This window comes from Poeciliopsis prolifica, unplaced genomic scaffold (assembly GCF_027474105.1).
Source record: "Poeciliopsis prolifica strain line A6 unplaced genomic scaffold, Auburn_PproV2 SCAFFOLD012, whole genome shotgun sequence".
NCBI classification, from domain to species: domain Eukaryota; kingdom Metazoa; phylum Chordata; class Actinopteri; order Cyprinodontiformes; family Poeciliidae; genus Poeciliopsis; species Poeciliopsis prolifica.
The window spans coordinates 8,147,482-8,168,982 of NW_026562387.1; the positions used below are offsets into that span (position 1 = coordinate 8,147,482).

Here is a 21,501-nt window from a genome sequence, read left to right on the forward strand (position 1 = left end):
GTAGAGAACAGTAATTTGGATTTATTTCTATTACTTAACTTATGCTGTGAATCAATAAATGTTTAGAACAAGTGAAGACATGTCAAAGACCTTATGTTTGAAAATGTTTTTGTTTTTTTAGCAAGAATTTAGGTTTTTATCCAGCAGTTGCTAGCTTAGCAACGGTGCTAATGCTAAAATCAAACTTGCTAGCAAGTTAGGCTTCCAAACCCAGAGGTTGCCATCTCAGCTCTGCCATCAGGAAAAAATGTTTAGCCTCAATTTGGTCACATTTTATGGCTTAATCATCAGAAAATTTTACTTTCTGTTTTTTCTTTAAGATACCAGAATGAACAGATAACATTTTAATTGTCAAATAGAATTCAGCTAATTTAATATTTTAAAAAATGGTAGGCACCATCCAGATGTTTAACATATCATATCTCTACCCATAAATTAAAATCTGCATAAACAAAACGCATAAGATACGAGCTGTATCCCAATGTCCTTGGATAAATACCTATTCAGTCAACATGTCTTTTAAAACTAGTGAGATATTTGTTGCAATCTGTTGATCACCGCTTGTGCTTTTGTTTCATTCAAGGTGCCAATATGCAGCATTGTCTTCAGAGACTAGTTGCTGTAGAAACCAGCCTCACACTCTGCTGGTCTGTGCTTGTTTTATCTCTTCTCTTAGAGAGGGGACAATAGACGTGATAGAAGGAAGTGAAAAACAAAGGTGGGAATAAAAGCGCTCTTTTTGGGGTTTTTTTTTTAGGTCTTCGCTTTCCGCTTATGATCCTCCAAAACTACAGCGACTCCCAAAAAATTTCTGCAACTTTTCAAGTCAGCTTTCTGTTTCCATTTCAGTCCCATCCATTATGTGCCTCTTGGAACTGTTGGAAGTGGACAAGAAGGATCTGAGTCACGAAGCGAAGGACTATTATTTCTCTATATGAGTTTGTCAGCATGTCCTGAGGGAGAGCAGACAGGGAGGACGCCTGGAGAGAAAGTCTCTGGAAAGCTGGCTGGATGCTGGAAGCCGACCGCAGGTCAGCTGCTAGTGTAATTTACTGAGCTGAAGTAGCTCAGTTTCTACAACACACAAAACTCTCCTGTGCTAAAAATACACTATGACTCAAGCAGGGTTGTTTGGGGGCGGCTTACTCTATGGGTATGTGAAAATACAGTCATTTTCAGTAGATAAGAAAAGTTTATTTGTCTCAGTAACTCGATCCACCAAGTGAAACTCACTGCATAAATACACAGATTGATGTGTTCAGTCCTTTGTTGTCTGCTCACGCCTAAAGAAACTCGGCTCTGCAGATGCAAATCTGACTTCACACCAGTAGAAACTTGTTAATACAGAAATATGGACTTTATTTTTTCTAACTTTTGATGTCAAATGTATTGTATGAATTATGTATCTTATAGATTTGAAGTCAAACACTCTTATGCAACTGAGAAAAAAGCTAAATATAAATGGGATGTAGCAAAAGTAAAAAGACTAATGTAAATTCTATCAAACTTCCCTTTCTGAAATTTAATTTAATTTAATTTAATTTAATTATGACACACTGTAAATTATGAACACAAATTTATTTGTGATGCAAACAAGTCACATCACAACCCTGTTAAAGTGTGTTAATAAAATAATGATTATATATAGTGGTTCTAAAATGTGAGAAACTGAGGAATTGTGAACATACAATACATATAACCTAAATAAATCATCTGATATAAAGTCAACTATTACATAATAAGTGTCTCTAAGCTGATTTAATCTACTGTAAGTTGTCTCATTAATGTTTCAGTAGTAAAGAGAACCATCTGTTATTGCGACTTCCATATTTTCCAAAGCTTTAAGTTCACATCATGTGTTGTATGATTAGCCCTTTTTTGTGTCCATGGATTGAATGTTAAAAACTTCAGGGAACTATAACATCCTTGTGGTAATGTTTCTTTAAATGCTCATTGACATCTGCTTGTTTGGGACTCTCCTGTTAGACGTTCACAGCACCTTCTCCACCCTCCACCTCTCCGTGTCAGAGCTCTCTCCTGGCAGCTATTTACGTCGAGGCCTTCTTGATAACCTCTCCTGCCGACCCTCGTCACATTTAGGCTCCAACAGAAAGCGTGTCGAGGCCGAAACTGTCACCCGGCAGGCAGATACGAGTGAAGGCGGGGAAGTTCTCCTCTGCTGGAGTTTGACACATAAACTGGAGGATGTGGAGAAAGCTAATCCTTCAAGCGCTGGCTGTCTGAAAAGCTCTTCGGTGAGTGTAAGAACACTTTTGTTTTGGTTAGTTTTTGAAACTCTTTTTTTAAAATTATTATTTTTTCTTTTTACACGAGGAAAGCATCTTTTCATAAAATGACAGAATGAAGATAGAATTTTTTGAAACATTTATTGGTGCTGCCAAACACAGCAAGTTTTTCAAAGGAGAATCACAAAAAAAGAAAGAAAGAAAGAAAGAAAGAAAGAAAAAAAAGGTAGAGAATCAGTTATGTGTGAACTTTTGCTTATGCTGTGACTGGATTGTCCATCTAATGTCAAGACATAAGATGTGGCTATTTCTATGTTTTAAAAATTAACATTGAACATTAATTTAGTGTCACGTCAAGGTTGTTACATATTTGTTTATTCTCTTGTTGGACAAATTAAAATAAAAAAATGAAGTAAATCCAAAAAAATTACATTTATTTTTTGTGTGTAATCCTATATGAATAAATAAAAACATGTAACAATTAAAGTTATCGAACTGGACATTCTTGGATATTTTATTTTCTGAAGATGAGTTGTCAAATTGGTCAACATTTTTATATAAAAAGGTCAAAATTTTAACCATGTAGAAAATTATTTAATTGCACTTTAGTAAACCTCTACAGTATTTTTTATAAGCATAATAAGTTCAGTATAGTGAAACGATTTTGTTGCAATTCTCATTTCACTTTGCTGACGTGCATTATGTTCAGAGTTGGTCAAACATGAGTTTTACAATAAAACCCTGGAAATTAAAAAGAATAAAGCAAACAAATTAGCATCAATGTATTATCCAGCCTCAGAGACTGATAAACACATACTTTCTGCTTAATGTGAAAACTCCTCAAAATAATTTTACCACTAATATTCTGCTAATTCTTTGTAGAAGATGGTATCTTAAGCCAATAATCACCCAATTAAAAACAAAAAAACAGTACATACATACATATATATATATATATGTGGTGAAGCTCTCAATATGGTGTTTTTACACACCACATTGTGATGTGTAAGAAAGGCCAAATGTTGCTGTTTTCCAACTAAAGTCATGACAAAATCTTTTGGTGTGCAGAACAAATGCATGTCTTCAAGTGGAATATTAAGTCAAATATGCATCATTATAGAGTGATCTGTAAATTCCCATTTTCTCGTGTCTTCCATTTAAAATAACTGAGGTTGTAATTGCACATACAGAATAAAGGCTTTAGTTCTACATAAAACTAAGGTTCATTTTTACATTTCAAGCATCAACGAACCCTCCTTTAATCATTGAGCTTCTTTATGTACCTTTTGTCCTGCAGGTAGTTGCATGTCTTTTCATCTCCAACCGCAGCCAGGATGTGTCTGACAATAAGATGGCAGCAGATGATATTTCTGACAACAGTGAACTCTTGAAGCTCACAGTGGAAGCAGGATCCAACCACAGTTCTGATAATCCCAGAGACTGTATCTGCACAGAGAAGCACTGTAACCACAAGCTGCTGTTTGACCTCGCCCATCGGGTCACATCAAACCAAACGTGTCTGGTTTCATGTAGCATTTCAGGAAAGTCAGTTGCGCCTGTCTCTCTGCTGGTTAATGCAAAGGTAAAGTACAGAGGCAGCAGCTGCACCGCAGGGGCCGAGGCAGCAGTGGTTTTGCTTTTCACCCGCAGCAGGCCCGTTGCGAATCAGGTGCGAGTAGAGAGTCAAGTCTATTTTCACAGCAAATGTGTGATAATGTGTGTCAAGGGGAAAAGGAAGTCAGAAGCTAAAGATATTACTACAGAGCAAACACCAGCTCAGAGTGAGAAGGAAAAGGGTAAGAAGTGAAACACTCTTAAAGAAGCGCAACTCTCTTGTGAGAGTGATTACAATTTGTGTATAGTTTTTAAGAATTTTTGCATGAATTGATTTCTTTTAGGCTGTTAGATTTCTTCACTGAACAAAATTATTGACTTTTTTCCCTCAGATGTCAGGATTTATGCAGAACGGCAGGTGCATCCCACAAATAAAGACATAATCTTCACGGTTGTCACTGATATACCTGATCCTGTAAAATTCCTCTGGGACTTCGGAGATTCCAAAGTAGCCAGAACCGGATTAAGGACCATCACAAAAAGATACCACAACCCCGGACGGTACAAATCACCTGTAAAATATGCAAATTAGAAAAATGCTTTCTAGTTATAAGCTTGTTTATCTATTCATAGATTAGATTTTATTTTTCTGAAAGCAGTTATCTGTCCAAAATAAAGTCAACATCGTATCGTATCATATCGCATCATATCGTATCATATCGTATCATATCGTATCATATCGTACCCGATCCAGGAGTCAAACTCAGGACAAGGACAAGCTGATGCAGAAAATGGATGAATGGATCACATTATATATCACATCATTTCATAATATGTTACATTTTCATGTCACATTTAATCACATCATAGCATATCTTAACGTAAAGAAAGAAAAATGCTTTCGCTGATACAAGTTTTTTTGTAAAATATTTCTTGCTTAGACATCATTTTTATCCACCTCTCTTCATAGCTACAATGTGGTAGCGGCTGCATCTTGGGAGACAAGATGGGGTCAAATGTCGGTCACCTCTGATGTGTTTCCCATTGAGACTCAGAGAGTTGTGAAGCTCAGCAGGCTGGATCACCAGGCCTCGGTCTTAAGGAATCGGACTCTCACAGTAACATGCAGAGTCAAGGTCGGGACCAACCTCACCTTCATCTGGAGCTTCGGAGATGGAACAACCAGACCGGGGCTGAGCACAACACGTCATGTCTTCCACAGGCAAGCCAGGGAGTTTCACTGACTTTAGAGCTTTTTTTTGTTCGGAGTTTCTCTTTTCCACGACGCAGTGAGTGTTTGTGTTGTGTGTCAGCAGGCTGGGAGAGTTTACAGTCAAAGTGACTGCGTCCAATCTCATCAGTTCTGCGTCTTTGAGCAGCCACGTCTTTGTTGTGGAGCGGCCGTGTCGACCTCCACCTGTCAAAAACATGGGTCCGCTGAAACGTCAGGTACAGACTCCACTTCAACCTCATCACACAAGAAGATTATTTAACAGATTAGTGCCACAGAAATTAAGCCTCACTCTTGTGCTAAGTTTCAGAGACATGAAGTTATCCATCTGGGTGTGACATTTGAGTCAGATGTGGAGTGTGACATATCAGAGGGCCTTCGCTACTCCTGGACTTTACTTGGTTCTGGAGGCCGGATCATTCATTTGCCTCACACAGACACACAAAGACAAAGCCTGCTTCTTCAGAGCCATTTCCTGCAGTATGACACCTACATGGCCATAGCGAGAGTAAGTTATTTAATGGGGAAGAGAGCCAAAATCATTTAAAAAGTCCAACTCAAATAAATCCGCCAGTTGTTTTTTTTGTCTTTTCTTTGTTTAGTTAGTAAGAGGCTTTAACCCGCATTTAAGTCCTGATCCCACATTTATAGCATCTTTGATTTCTACTCAAGTGATGTTTCTGTCCTCTCCAGGTTCAAGTTATTGGCAGTGTGGTGTACAGCAACTATACTGTGGCTTTCCAAGTGAAACCAAGCCCTCTGGTGGCGTTCATCCAGGGGGGCACCAATGTCTTTATTGGCAAAACAAGCAGCAATGTGGTCACCCTGGATGGACAGAAATCCTACGATCCAGACTTCCCTAAGAACCCTCTCAGGTACAAACTTTCATCCAGATTAGACACTCAATGGCAAAGGTTTATATCATTCAGACACAGTTTATCAATATTTTCATGGCAGTGTTACAATACATGAATTTCTAGGAGGTTTTAAACCTGGAGCAGCTCCAACTGGCAACTGCTTGGCCTATTTTCTGAGAGTTGAAGGAAGGCTCAGAAACTTCTGAATACAGTGAAGATTAATGACTGAATTGCAAAATAAGTTTGATTGGACTTTTCTTTGTGTACTTCTGTTTTCCGATTATTGATTTCCGTTGACTACCTTCAGTTGGAAGCAGATTTGTTGTATTTGGTTTAACCGCGATTGGAAGCTTATCGTTGCTTCCTCTTATTATTTTTCTCTCTCCGTAGGTACAGTTGGACATGCAAACCAGTTTCGAGCATCACCAGCTCCTGTTTTGACCAGGACATTCCCACTTCATCCCCGGTGCTGGAATTCCCTCCCAGTTTGCTGAAGCCCAAGTTTGACCAGTTCCACTTCACGCTTTCAGTCTTCAGCGGAGAGCGTTCGGCTTCATCAGAGGCTTTCCTCACAGTCGCTTCACACCTCACTGGGTATTTGCTCCTTCCTTGAAATAAAACTGATACATCCACAGAGATGTGTCTGACTAACTGGTGAACAGGACTGAATACATTGAAAGCAGCAGTGGGCTAAACCATAAAATTGATTTGAACACGCTGTACCCAGGAAGGTCTCCGTTTTCTGCCGTCACTGCCAGGGAGATCGTATGAACTGGGATCGGTCTTTTTCCATCCGTGCACTTTGTGAGGACTGCAACATTCACAGTGAACTCATTCAGTACACATGGAGTCTTTACCTGGTCAACGCTTCATCCAAACCCATCACAGAAGGTAAACAGAGATCAATTTGCTCAGCTTATTGTTGCTTTTCACTGGTTTTAATGAATGTAAAAATATTCTGACCTGGTTCTGGTTCTCTTCCAGTCCCGTTCTGTTACACAGTAGATCTCAGCTCCCCTTCAGCAATCCTGGAGGATCCCACCACATCCACCCTGACTCCTGACATGTCAAAGGAAAGCAGAGACAAACCAGATCAATCCGGTGCGTTAGTCGGAAACAGTTTGTAACAAAATTCTGTGTTGGAGCTATTTATTCTTTATTTCTTTATCTATTTGAATTTTGTTAGTTTATTCTTAAACTTCTATTTTTTTGCATTATTTACAGTTTATTTGCAGGTTAATAATTGATTTAATTTTTTTGTTTTGTTTTCTTATTTTTTCCTATTTTTTATCATTTGTAAGCCAGACAGGAAGTAAGGTGGGTCAGTCCACATTCTATAAATATAGGGGCCTGGTAAAGGACCAACAGGCATTTGGGTTTGGGGCCTATGGTTTTTACCAGCGCAAGAGATCAGCGCAGAGAGATCAGCACAGAGAGATCAGCGCAGAGAGATCAGCACAGAGAGATCAGCGCAGAGAGATCAGCACAGAGAGATCAGCACAGAGAGATCAGTGCGAGAGAACAAAGAAAAGTTTGATAATTGTAATTGCTTGCATAAAAGGAAAACAAAGAAAATCAACAAGTTTGGACCTTGGGATTCTTTTGCCTGTGTTAAGAATCTGGACCCCAGTGCCTCATAAGTGGCTGATGGAACCTTTTATTGGATGTTTGGTTTGACAAACAATCGCCACTACATTCTGTCTTCCACTAAATCTACTTGCCCTGTTTGTTCCCCTTTTAGATTTGTCCAGGTCTGGGTTTTCCTATACGTCTGTCCTTGAGCAGGACAGTAGACTGGCTTTAGGCCACATCGGACTCAGTGGCATTTCTAGAGAAATCCAAAGTGAGTCCTCTGCCGACTGGAGATATGCTTTTCCTTTAATGGAGGCCGATGATGCAACACATCAACCAGGTAAATAATATTAGAGTAAAATCTTTCTAAGTTAATGTTTTTCGTTTAGCTTTGCTCATAGTTTAATTGTTCAAAACAAACCTCCTGAATTATATTAGGAAGTTAGAGCCCCATTATTATGGAATTAAATATGAATTATTATGGAACAAGATATGAATTTTGGCTTAGAAGTCTCTTCTAGCCAGTGTGCATGTAATGATTATACAAATTTCACACAGACACAGAAAGAAAAAAGTTGTTGCCATGTTATTTATCCATGCACTTTTTGTCCAATGATGCTTTATTATGTTACGTTACATTACGTTATGCTATGTTATGTTGTGTTATGTGTTATGCTATATTATGTTGTTTACAGCCTTCAAAATTCAATTGAAAATATTTTTTTAAAGTCAGTTCAGCAACAGGTTCTGAGGATTATGATGCTCTGTATCCAAGTGTGGAAGAAGGAGATTCAGGGGTGTCATCAGGAAGATCTCATGGTATAAAACAAAACAATCCTACAACAACATCCGTCTTGCATTTTTGTGCAAGATTATTATCTAATGAATCTCTGACTTTACTAGGTACAGATACTGAGCACTTTAGTCCAATTGATAACTCGGAGTCTGATCTGAATGAGGGAAGTAACCTGGTGGATCCCAAACCTTCTGTAGCGATTCAGGAGCCAACTTTGCTTGACTTCCACCGAGAAGCAGTAGAAACAGGCCTATTTGAGTCCTACACTTACACAGGTGGAGCGTTCAGAAACTTCATAAAGTCATATCATTTAACACTCCTTCCTGCTCGATGTTTAGTTTTGCATCTTTGGTTATTTCAGGAATTTCCTCCACTTCGCTGATTTTCAGGCCCTTCAGCCTGAAGCCAAGAAGCATTTACATGTTGCAGGTCACTGCCAGTAAGTTTTAAACAACCGTATGTTAAAGAAAAACAGATTATCGAGATTGTTTTAATAATTTTTTTTCCCTAGAGTCTCAAAATAATAGGATCGGTCAGACTCAGCTGTTCCTAAAAACAAACCCGGTCCCAGAAGGTGTGAGGTGCCAGGTTCAGCCAGTCGAAGGGATGGAGTTACACACTCCCTTCAGCATCTTCTGCACCTCAGGACAGGAGGTCTGTACCGTGTGCTGGCAAACTTATTGTGTATTTAACTCTTTATTTATCATATGCTTCATAGATCCATTTTCAAATGATTTTCTGTCATCATTATGTGAAATATATTTTAATTTGGTCTTCCACTCTTGAATAATACAAGAATGGACCTGGCATGTTTTATCTTTTAAGTTTTTAACAACACTTTCATTGGGAAACCCATCAAATTATTGCATCAGAATTGCAGAGTATTATTTACATTTGGCTTTTTTTCACAACTTTGAAGTTTTAGTTTAAGTTAGTGTCTTTGTTTTTATATAAGGACTTAGAGTACAAGTACAGCTACAGTGTAGGAGGAAGAACCCCCAGGACGATGTACCAGGGAAGAGACTTCCTGTACTACTTCAGCCTGCCCTCTGGTGACCCCAGAGATGACCATGAAGGTGAACATTCGGCGCAGATTAATGAGGTTTGACACTCATCAGCCTCATTAACTTGAAGCTGATTGGACTGGATAATCTCGTTTACTGCCGTATTTCTTCAGTAAAAATCTACACTGAAGTCAGAAGCAGCAGCTCTGGATCAGCCACCAAACCGTGTCCTGTCGCCGTCCGGGTCAGACCAAGCTTCATCGGAAACAACTCGTCCTCTTCGCCGACTCATCGTGATCCTGCTCTGAAGCTGTAAGAGACACACATATATATATATATAGATATAAATATATCTATTTATATATATATATATATATATATATATATATATATATATATATATATATATATATATATATATATATATATATATATATATATAGATATATCTATTTATATATATATTTAGAAAATGATCATTTCTGAAAAAGAACTTTATTTGGAAGCATTGTTGTAAGAAGGTTTTTGTTCAAATGTTTTAACAAGTGGCATCAATTAGACCATTTAATAGCTTTTTTTTTTTTAATCAGCAGGACTGCAGTGGAGTCTAACATGTCATGTTTCTTTTTGCCTGCAGCTCAGAGAGTCTGAGGAACTTGTCCACGTTAGTAAGGCTCGGGAATCCTGTTGAGATCCGTAACTACGTCAGCCTCCTGACCAGTGTCCTGAACAAACTGGGCCAGGATGCTGAGGCTGACACACACGCACAGAGACACACTCGCAATGTGCTCATTCACACTTTATGTGATTTCAAGGGGAGTGATGAGGTACGGACACATAGCCGTCGCACTGCTTGATTCACTCTGCAGCAGTCTGTTATATCTATTACGCCTTTAATTTTAGAAATCAGTTGCTGACAGCGTCATTATTCTCAATGAGCTTCTGCAAGTTACTAATCAGGTGAGAAATGAAGGTCTGCTGAAATGGGAATATCCTGAATGATAAAAAAGGTTTCCTGACAATTTTTTCCCCTCCCTTCAGGTGACATTCATGAGCGTCAGACATGTAGCAACATTCGTCCGGTCTGTGTCAGAGCTACTTCCTCAGTTTAGTGCCAACCAGAAGACACTCCATAGTCTGATCAACTCTGTGTCATACTGCCTCCAGGTGGTCACAAGTTGTAGCTGCACTTCTAAAGCAGCAGTCTATTTGAACAGAACCCGTGTTTTAGAGTCAGGATCAACCACAGCACAAAACACAAAGGAGTCTGAAAATGCACCTGATAGCTGCGCACAGAATTCGCCCACTGGCCCTCACCGCCAACACGGAGGAGCGGTTACAGCAAACCGGCCGGGGCGGCTTGTGGAGGAGATTCTGCAGATTGCAGCAGACTTGATCCTGGTGCGTTCAAGAGTGTTACTTCAAATTTGAACTATTTCAAACAAGCTTCTCAACTGGGATTCATTCTGACTAATTTATTTCCAGAGGGATGTTTTGCCCCATGAGGCCAAGCAGCACAGAGTCGCCGCCGGCCTTGTCGACCTTCTCGCTTCATTCCAAAACCGAACCTCTCTGATCGTTAGGAGCGGCTTCACCACCGTCCGCCTGCCTGCTGCTCTGATCCGGAGCGTGTTTGGGCTTCACGCCGGAAGGGCTCGACTCGGGGAGCAGCAATCCTGCATCTTCAGAGTGCTGACTCAGCTTGACCATAACCTTTGCCCCCAAGACGCACAACTTAAAACGGGGGGATATTCTACTCTCGCCTCCTTCTCCCAGCTGACCGGACCGGTGGTGGATTTCAGTCTGTTTAAGTGCAACAGGAGAAAAATCCAGATTCTCTCCCTCCCTCAGCCAGTCAACATTGAAATCCAACTTCCACAAAGAAATGTATGCCGTCTCTTTTTACGCTCTCTCAAAAGTGGCGTCGAGATCTCTGTCTACCAAACGGCCATCATGCTTAATTTTCATGCAAAATTTCCTGCTGCAGGAGAGCTCTACCGGTCGGTATGTTCTCCTTCGTAACCAGATCAGCTACCACAACTTCAGCATCAGCCAGCAGCTCCTGCAGCAGGCCATCCAGATCACTGTGGCGTTCACACCGCTGCCCAGCAAGCCTTTTCCCATCATGCTTCTCTTCAGGTGGACTTGTTCATTGCACACAACAAGCACACAAACAGCACTCTGTCAGCTTTTATCACATTTCCTAATGTTAAAATCCAATATTGTGAAAGAGAATAATATCTGAAAGCTATGGCATGCGTTTGGATTCATCTCTCAGTCAATATTTATCACCGCATTTCTTAAGCATGACATCTAGAGGCCTTTTGGGGTGTGTTTCTACCAGGTTTTCACATCCAAGCATTAAAATTCTTGTGCCAGTCTTCAGTGTAAAAAACCCCCAAAAAACTGAGTCAGTCAGTTGATTAGAGCCAGATTTTGTAAAGTCTTGCTACAGATTCTTAGTTGGATTAGGTCTGAACTTTAACTGGGCCACTTTCCTGCTCAGTGGTCAACTCTCACTGAGTCTTTTCCAGCGTCATGTTTTCTCCCAGGATTAAAATTGAAAACACATCATTTATTCTTTCACTTCCACTTCATAATTAAGGAAAATAACATTTTATTTAATGGGCTGCACAGTGGCGCAGTTGGTAGCACTGTTCCCTTGTAGCAAGAAGGTCCTGGGTTCGATTCCCGGCCCGGGGTCTTTCTGCACGGAGTTTGCATGTTCTCCCTGTGCGTGCGTGGGTTCTCTCCGGGTTTTCCGGCTTCCTCCCACAGTCCAAAAACATGACTGTCAGGTTAATTGGCCCTCCCAAATTCTCCCTAGGTGTGAGTGTGTGTGTGCATGGTTGTTTGTCCTGGTTGTCTCTGTGTTGCCCTGCGACAGACTGGCGACCTGTCCAGGGTGAACCCCGCCTCTCGCCTGGAACGCAGCTGGAGATAGGCACCAGCACCTCCTGACCCCGTTAGGGAGAAGGGTGACCGGATAATGGATGGATGGATGGATGAAATTTTATTTATATATCACATTTCCAGCAACAAGGCAATACAAAGTGCTTTTCTGCACCACTATCACGCCCAACCTGGATAAAATGCGACAAACATAACAAAACCTCTCATTGTCAACAATAATATGAAACTGGATCATGATTGCTGGTTGTTTCAGGATGTTGGAGAGGCCAACTCTCAGCATGCACCACCTGAAAAGGATTCACCAGTGGGAGCAAAACACCATACGTATAACTCTGCCCCCTTCCTATCTCGGTGGTAAGATGATCACTTTTAGCCTCTTCTAGACAACTCGGTGTGATTGGAATTGCTTTGGCTTCACTATAATTTTCTGCTCTATGAAAAGCAAACAATCTCATGAAATTTCCAGCTGCAGGCATTGCCCACATGGCTTTGCTGGATGCCGAGTTTGCAAGATTACGTAGAAGCAAGCTGCAAAGCGAACAGGTAAGCTACAGTGTGACGGTGGTCAGCAGTCTGTGTTTGTCCTGGGATGGACAGCAGGGGTCCTGGACGCACCACGGCTGCAGGACACAGCAATCGGATGCGTCTTCTGCGGTGAGCTGCAGGTGAGGCATGGACTGTGTGCAGACAGACTTCCAGAATTCAAACACACCCACATGGTCTATAAAAAAACAAACAACCAAACAAACAAAAAAACGGCATGGTAAGACTTTCAATCTGCATCTTGTTTTTGTTCACATCAGTTGCTACCAGCTGAGGCCACTGACTGTGTTTCAGCAGCAGATTCAGATCAACCAGGTCACAGGAGATCTGGATCCCTTCCTCAGGTGACCTCTTCCGTCAATTCAATCTCATTTTCACATGAGAAAGAAAGTGTGATAAATCTTTAGGGGATTAATTTTCAGTATTATGAAAAGACAATGGAAAAAAATATTCAAGTTTTATCTTAAAAACATAAAATAAAACCTTACTATAGGACTCCACTGCACCGTGTTCTTTCTGTGTTTCTCAGTGCATCCAGTGATCCAGTTGTGCTCAGTACTCTGGCGGTTCTGCTGGTCCTGTACATCCTGGGGCTGGTCTGGTCAGAGAGAGCCGACGTTTTGTCCAAGGAGAACCAAAGGCTCTACTTTCTTCCTGACAACAACCCAGCAGATCCGTACCTCTACGCTGTTTGCATTCACACTGGTCTCTGCTCTGCGGCCCGTATGAGTGCAAAAGTAAGTCTTTTGCAATCATGAACATTTTTTTCATGATTGCATGACCACCTGTGATCTTTCTGCATTAATCTGTAAATAACTATTTTGTGATGGTTGCAGGCTTTCTGTGTTAGATTCAGTTTTTTCTGTACTGTCCAAAAATGCCTCGGATTATCCTGCATCACTATCGACAGTATCAGTGAGGAAGCATTTATAGGACTGATTTTCACACACACAACCAATATGTACATAAGAAAAGAAATGGCTATATGCATCTGACAGACACCTCTGGAAAATACAACTCTTTATTTTTTTTTACTTTGCCTTTTATGCATACAAATTGTCTCATCAGGATCCAGGATCTCATTTACAAACGTGACCTGCGTTTTGGTAAAACCAACAAAAAAATTACAAACGCAGCCACAAAACAAGAAAGTATGAAATATGACTTAAATAAGTTAAGAAAATATAGTTTAACAAGAATATTTCTCTTTTTGTTATAAAAGAAATGCAAATAAAATGAAATCCAATAAATATCAAGTCACATACAAATGTAAGAGCCGAAATCTGTTTGCTAACATTCACAGGTTTACATGGTGCTGCATGGTGAAGACGGCATCTCACAAACAAAAGAACTTCAAGTTCCAGGGTGCACTCTGTTTAGAAGAAACACAAAAGACACCTTCATACTGAGGTGAAATCCTCTCCACCTCTTTGTTTTCTCAGCAGCACAGCAATGTTTCCCACTTCTTAATATTTCAATGACTCTGCTGAGAAAAGTCGCTTTGCTTCTGGCCTCCACAGTGCGGCCGGCAGCCTGGGCCCGGTGTGGGGGGTTCATGTCTGGCACGACAACTCTGGAGATTCCCCCGACTGGTACCTCAAACAAGTGGTGGTGTCAGAGGTAGACGTCAGAGGCTTAATGTCTGCTTGCCTTCCCAGTCTGTCCGCTGAACTGATTAACTGCTTGTACACCAGGTGCATAGAGGGCCAGTGGCGGCGCGCTCGTGGCTGTTTGACAGTGAACGCTGGCTGTCTGTGAACGAGGGCGACGGTCAAGTGGAGAGGAAGCTGCGCGTCCGCTCTGGGGAATCGCATCCGGTGAAGGTGCGACAAGTGGATGCAGACGTGAAGCCTGGTTTCCTTTGAGCCACAGTTTGACTTTCTGTTTCCATATGTGTTCATGCAGATGCTGTTTCTCACGTTCTTTGACTTCTTGGCTGATTTTCACATGTGGCTTTGTGTGTACAGCTGCCCCAGCCCCAGCTCACACACACACACTCAAAGACTTAGTGTTTGCCTGCTTCTCCTGTTGGGGTATGCGTGTGCCAACACTGTCATCATATCGCATATAGACGATCAGGTGGGTGGAAGCAACCTTGGTGACCACAACCATGTTTTATCATGGAGATCACGGAGATGTCCAGGGGTGTCATTTAATAATTAAGTGACTGTTTTGATCAGCTTCTATGCATTTTATTTAGGGGTATCAAGGTGAAGGTGGCTCAAATCAACCGTACACCACTGTTTAATGTGAAAAGCATGTATGTTTTTTGCCCACTTTACAGATATTTGCTACAATATATTCCTCTATGAATTAAAATCTCAGTGAAATGCAGTGAAGGCTGCCTTAACCACAAGGTACATGATTTCTTTTTTGTTCTCCCTACGTACAGCTGCCATTTGAGGTAGGCGTCGTCGATGTGTCGGCTGTTTCTGTCGCAACCGGACTTCAAAGTGTGGCGGTCGTGTTGCCTGTAGCAGCACTCATATCTTTCCTGTTTCGACTGACTGGGAACACACGGTCAGGATTAGAAATTCAACGTGCAAATTGCGAAAAAACTCCACAGGATGATTGTCAGGGTCAGATTTGATTTGACTCTTTGGTTCCATCGAGCTTTATTTTGTTGCGTTGCCTTTTGCGTGACAACACCTGCTGTTTGTAACATCTTGCAGAAACCTTTTCAGCAGATGACAGTGAGGTGGATTATCATCTGTCCTTGGATGGCCGCTGGAGGTGGAAGCAGGAGGCCTTGAAGAAAAAATACCAGGTTGACTTTTGAATAATGCATCATAAATTTTCTTTCACAGTAATATTGGTCGTTTTCTGAAGTCATGTTTCTTTGTGGTAGGATACAGACATCAACTCGATTTCCTCCATTCGGGAAAATAAAGGCGCGGATGAAGAGTCTGCAATCCAGACAAGAAATGACGACCTGCTGCAAAAACTGCCTCTGACTTCTAGAGGAAGAGCTAAAAGATGTATACCTGGGGAGGAACGGTTAAAAAATTGCTCAGAAAGAAGAAATGCCGGGCAGCCCAAACAAAAAAAACTCAGGACACCATCGTTCTGGTGTCACTCTCTGAACTGGGCGCTCTGTGCACTGCTGTCTCTCTCCTGCTTGATGGTCACAGCTAAAAATGGAATGAGGTGAAGCACTGGTTGTAGCTTTACCTTTCTGTTTTTTTTTTCTTTCAAAGAAAACATCATTAATACTTGAACAATATGTATGTATGTGTGGATTGTCTTCTGTCAGATTCAGCAGCAGCCAGGTTGTGCTTTGGATACACTCTCTTTGTGTTTCTCTTTTGGGCTGTATGTTCTTCATCCAACCAGTTGTGGTAATAACAAGAACAGTTCTTTGAAAAAGAAACATATTTTAACCAAACTCAGAAGCACTTCCTTACAATTAATCAAAAATGTAATCCTATTATTTGTTCTCTCCAGATATTTGGCATGACATTGACTGCCTGCTTTTGGCACAAGAAAGCAGCAGACTGCCATTGTTTTTTCAGCAAGAAAGATCTTGAAGAACCTGAGCGGTTCATAAAGTCTGGTCTCCGTGAGAAGACGTCCTCATCCATGGAAAAGGTGAAACCGAGACGCTACGTTTGAAATTCCATGTAATTTAGAAAGTTTTATGAGGTGATACAACAATATTTGGATGCTTGTGGATTAACACGATACCCTCAGATGTGGGAATTTTCTTTTTAGACTTTCTTTTTGGTGGTCAAGTTATCCCTCCGTTCGAACGCAACATGGCTGAAAGTATGATCAGAGTGGTTTTCTGCTCTGATGTTCAGTTTCCATGTTTCTGCAGCTGCTCAGGGCTCACCACCTGCGTCTCGCTCGCCCGCCGGCTCCAGCAGAGCTGAAGAAAACTTGTGGAAAGAGGAGGAGAGAGGCTCTAATTCAGGAAACACTCAGGTTTGTCTTTGTGTTTTTAAGTACATTTGAAAAGGTTTGAAACGGGAATTTACCCCCTTTTTTTTTTGTCACGTAGGAATTTCTCTTCCTGCACCATTATGCTTCTCCTGACGGTGTGTATAATCTCTGGCAGCTCAGTGAAAGAACATCAAAATCTCAACAAGTCCATAAAGAGACACTTTATGAGGTAATACCCAAACATTGCATTGATGCAATCTGGATGTAACTCACAAACAAGAAATAAAAACATGTATATTATTTTTGGACAGACACAGTTTCACGTTGAGCTCCATAAAAACATACGAGGACTGGTGGAAGTGGACACAGTCCAGTCTGCTCGACTACCTGTACCAGAATTCATCAGCAAAACCCGAGGTGACCCGAGTCAAAAGTTCCTCAAAAACAACAAAACATCTGATAAAAATGTCCATTTCATTCATAAAATATATGTAAAGTTTTTATTGTTTTTTTTTTTTTACTTTTCGTATTTTACATTAAAATAAAAACTAATAGTGAGAAGAATAGTTGATGATTATGTTTAACAAAGTGTTGCATTGAATAATTTTTCAGCAGCCGCATGTAGTCATCGGGGAGCCCATCATGCAGAAGACAGATGGCTCCAGCATATTTCAGGTAAATTAGAAACATTCACAATATGAAATTTTCCTGCAGATCTAAAACATGCTACGATACAAAAAGGTTATTTGGAAAGCCTCATGAATTAGTAATCATGAGGCTTATTGATTTATTATTTATTAATCATTCTGTGATTTATTTAAAAAAAACATCATATATGTCTAACAAGATTTTCTTGAAATATGTTCTTAAATGAAATACTCTCTAGAGATATAAGAAAAGAGTCTTCACAAATGGCCAATAAATAGTATCGCAGTTTCTTTAGACTCTTTTGCTTTACTTGTTGGCTTTTTTCCTCTGTAAAAGAAAAGAAGCTGAAACATTTCCGGACCACTGATGTGTTTGGTCAATTCAGAATCGATCAAGACTCTGAAGGAACAACTATCATAATACTTTGATAAGCTTTGCAGTAAAATATTTGGTACAGTTTTTTGGAACTAAAGCCTGGTTCTTATCCATCTTTTGTTTAGTGTGGCGTTTTAAATGTAATTTCATTCACATGTCTACTATCTGTTCACCAAACTCAACGTTATTTTCAATTTATCCCAGGATCCTGTGCTGACAAATCCACTGACATGTGATCACCCGTATCAAGAGAAAGCTCCTACAGTCAGTTTAGGCCACACAAAGTGAGACCCACGCAGACGCAAACATTGTTTACTCATGCCAGTAACTGCTGATGCTGAGTCTGTGACGTTATGTGTATTGCTTTGTTTCACTTACTGTTTTTCTGCAGGTCTGAAGCTGCATCGAAACTCAAGATTTTGAAGTCAAGCAGCTGGATGAGCCGATGGACGGTGGCCCTGAAGGTTCAGTTCACCTTGTACAGCCCTGCTCCTCACTTGTTTAGCAGTGTGAGTCTGATCTCTGAGCAGAGCCCTGATGGCGTACTGCTGCACTCCGTCAAAGTCCAGTCAGTGAGGGTGTTACACACTCCTACCCCATGGGACTATGTCACCACGGTTTTCAAGGTAAACTATTCCCTCTAACCTGGCAGAGACAAACTTGAAGAATCTGGATCTGAACAGACTGAAGTGACGTCTTCTCTTCCTCACCAGCTCCTCTTCCTGTTCTTGATTCTACTGCAATCCTACAATCAGGTGTCCATTGTTGCACAGCAAGGACTGATGGGATGCAGGAGAAGACCTTGGATGTGGCTGGATGTAAGTGAACCAAACCTTCCGTCACATCCACAAAGATTGGGTAAACAGGGAGACATACTAAAATTATCCAACACATTAATACATAAAGGACCACAGCAGGTTTTCTGAAAGGTTAACTGACCCGAAATACTTGAATAAAGTCACGCACATGCCTCATTATGATTCAAAAATGCTTCACTTTTCTGCTCTGTCTCTCCTCTACAGGTCAGTCTGCTGCCAGTGACTCTAATCTGTTATTTCTGTTCGATCTATCACTCCACCATGATCATGGAAGTTGTGAGTTTGCTGCAGAGCCAACACAGGGGGCGTATTGACGTTAGCGCTGCGGCTAGCTGGGAACAGGTGAGAGACTGAAACAAAGGATGGCGGGTAGATTATTGTACCATTACGATTTGTGTTTTGTCTGTGCAGAATGTTCGGACGCTGTGGGGGGTTGTCCTCTTCCTCCTGACCATAAAGTGTGTGACTCTGCTTGGAACGAACAGAACATTAAGTTCTTCAGCTGCAGTTCTTTCACAGACACTCTCCAGCCTCTTTTGGCCTGGGGTAAAAAAAAAATTGTTATTCAGTAACAATGCTGGTAAAAGTTCCCAAGATGTTGCAGAACTTTTGCTTTACAAGGTTTCTTACAAGGCTTTGCTCTTTCACCTGGAAGGTTTCAGGCCTGATCCTGCTGCTGGCGCTGTCCTGTTCGGGTAACTTGCTGCATGCAGGAAGCTGCTGGCCTTTCCGCTCGGTTCCTCACTCCCTGCAGACTCTGCTCTGTCGTTACCGTGGGCTCCAGGTCAAAAAGAACCGCCTCCGCTCAGGACAGGATTTCTCTCACTGGGCCGTTCTGCTTCTGACAAATACTGCTGTGCGGACAGCAATGGTACATATTTCCAATTGAACTTCTGGAGTTTAAAAGAGGATTTTTGTATATTTAAATTACTTTTGTACCCTGACAGCCACATGTCTTTCTTACAGGTAATTGGGGTGATCTCCTTATTGGTGAAAATGGCTAGAAGACCTCAGAGCAGGAACATTACTTTTACCACAGGGGAACTATTAAGCTACTTAAGAATGAAGGTGTCTGAACTCATAGGACAGCAAAAACCAACAAGGATGGATGACTATGATAAAAAAAGGGTAATGAAAAAATATGAATCTAAATTAAAAATTTGATATTATAGTATTAAAATACATGTAAAGCTGAAATGAATTTTAAAAATAACGTGATGACTCCACATGATCTGAATTTGTTTTCATTCATTTACTTGCTAAAAGTTTTATGGGACCAGAATCTTTATTCATTAGCAGGATGCAGATTGTACACATTCGATATTTGTTTAATTTGCTAGATCAAGAGAAACATTTTACAGTTCTAGAAAAAAAGATACAGTCATTCATCTAAACTTGTCTACATTCAGTAAAAGAGCGTTCATTTTTCCAGACATGTGGTCTTGAGGAGTTGGAGAGCTCCATAGATGAACTGATGTTCAGACTCGACGTCCTTTCCAACAGCACGGACCAAACCCACCGCTGCAGAGACGGGGACCGCACTGTCCTCCCAGCCTCCCCGCAGTCCTCCAACATGGACACGCAGGTGAGCAGCCATCATGTCCAACATAAGGACATAACTATATAGTTCTGTTATGGAAAATAGAATTTATATGGCTTCATGGACGAATATGGATTCATGAGGAAACTAAGTAGTTGTGCTCTCAGCAAACTCACACCGAGGTCTGAACTCTTCCTACTGGCCTTGGTCAGCATGGTAGATGTTCCAGTTCAAAGTTAGAAATCCAATGAATAAGACTCAATTTTTCTGAAGAGTCACTCTGAGAAAGTTTCTTTTGTATGAATGTTTGGCAATAAAGCATACAACACAATAGTTGACTTCAAGAACCATCAGAACCAAAAGCTTTATGTCAAATCTCTGGCCTGGTGACTTCATTGACTGCATGGAAGCATTGCAATCAGTTAAATCCTTTGTAAGGTAAATTATTCTGGAGTCAAATTTATTCTGGGGTCTGAAATCGAAGGGCTGAAACAGGAAATAAGTAAGGTTTTATTACAGCCTGGTCAAAATGCAGAAATCGGCTCCTTTCAACTGCTACTGTGAGTGAGCTGTGCAGAAATGAGTGTTAGGGAACATCAATGATCTGAAGACAAGTGTTGAGGAAGAACGACTGAAGACACCAGTAAAGTCATATGATTTATTAAAACGTGATGTACAATACATTGTTTTCAAATGCCAGTTCTAAAATGTTTATGGTTCTATCAGGAATGTCTGAGGTCACAGACTGTGGTGAAAACACAGAAAACGAGGAATGAAACAACCCAAGACTCACAGGAAAAAACAAGCCCTGCAGCTCGCCTGTTCAGGTAACATGTGACTTGCAGCATTATCCTAAACCAAATATCATAGTGCACTCAAATAAATCTTCATTTCTATTACCATCAGGACCGAGGTTGAAGAACAAAGTATCCAAAGTATTTCAAATGAGTCATTAAAAATTAAAAACTGGATGGCATCCCCAGAGTCGACCTCCTCCGAAAGGCTTCAGTCAGAAGATATTTGTGAGAAACGGTCTGAGCTGCAGGCTGGAACAAATCACAGCTGCTGGTTTACTGCAACTCAGTATAAGTTGGTGGAGGTTCTGGTCCATAAGGAGCCTGAACCAGGAGAACTATAATCCATTATTGTTGTGTAAGCGACTCTGGGAGAGAAACTTCTCCAGCAGTTGCCATCAGTTGTTTTGCCACCACTGTTTGTTTAATGTTTTCACAGAATTCATGTTGCAGATTTTAGTAAATAAATGCCAAAGCAAGCATGATTAAGCCAACAGAGACAGTTGCGATTAAAAGAAATATAACAAAAACCCATGGACTGAAGGTAAACTGACTATATGTAGTCTGTAAAACATGCTGTAGTTTATTCTGATATCAGAATAAAAAAGAAATTTGCTTCCCTGACATCTTTTTAAGTTCACATAATAGTAAAATTTTTATTTGATTCTGTATTTGAAAAGTAAAGATATTATTTCAATCTGAATGTAGATGGCTTATATTCTAAGCTA

General features: G+C 40.7%; 1 protein-coding gene across 1 annotated transcript; it reads left to right on the plus strand.

The window, feature by feature from the left end:
* The first annotated feature begins 1,149 nt into the window (after window positions 1–1,149).
* Window positions 1,150–21,180, plus strand: LOC129364924 (polycystic kidney disease 1 like 1). The gene is made up of 53 exons (XM_055037874.1): window positions 1,150–1,153; window positions 1,987–2,255; window positions 3,544–3,744; window positions 3,829–3,915; window positions 3,973–4,042; window positions 4,193–4,361; window positions 4,771–5,022; window positions 5,117–5,249; window positions 5,336–5,539; window positions 5,725–5,906; window positions 6,279–6,482; window positions 6,616–6,779; window positions 6,873–6,989; window positions 7,630–7,800; window positions 8,190–8,279; window positions 8,364–8,531; window positions 8,618–8,695; window positions 8,768–8,910; window positions 9,212–9,332; window positions 9,434–9,572; window positions 9,898–10,087; window positions 10,164–10,220; window positions 10,302–10,437; window positions 10,492–10,661; window positions 10,746–11,147; window positions 11,248–11,399; window positions 12,427–12,527; window positions 12,640–12,838; window positions 12,977–13,060; window positions 13,246–13,453; window positions 14,020–14,126; window positions 14,237–14,336; window positions 14,411–14,539; window positions 14,622–14,795; window positions 15,109–15,295; window positions 15,389–15,483; window positions 15,565–15,863; window positions 15,970–16,054; window positions 16,161–16,304; window positions 16,534–16,640; window positions 16,717–16,827; window positions 16,910–17,015; window positions 17,211–17,273; window positions 17,826–17,905; window positions 18,013–18,247; window positions 18,335–18,439; window positions 18,644–18,781; window positions 18,851–18,985; window positions 19,095–19,310; window positions 19,406–19,567; window positions 19,872–20,024; window positions 20,706–20,806; window positions 20,886–21,180. The coding sequence occupies exons 1-53, from the start codon at window positions 1,150–1,152 to the stop codon at window positions 21,115–21,117; spliced, it is 7,929 nt and encodes a 2,642-aa protein (XP_054893849.1). The 3' UTR covers window positions 21,118–21,180.
* Window positions 21,181–21,501: the final 321 nt, after the last annotated feature.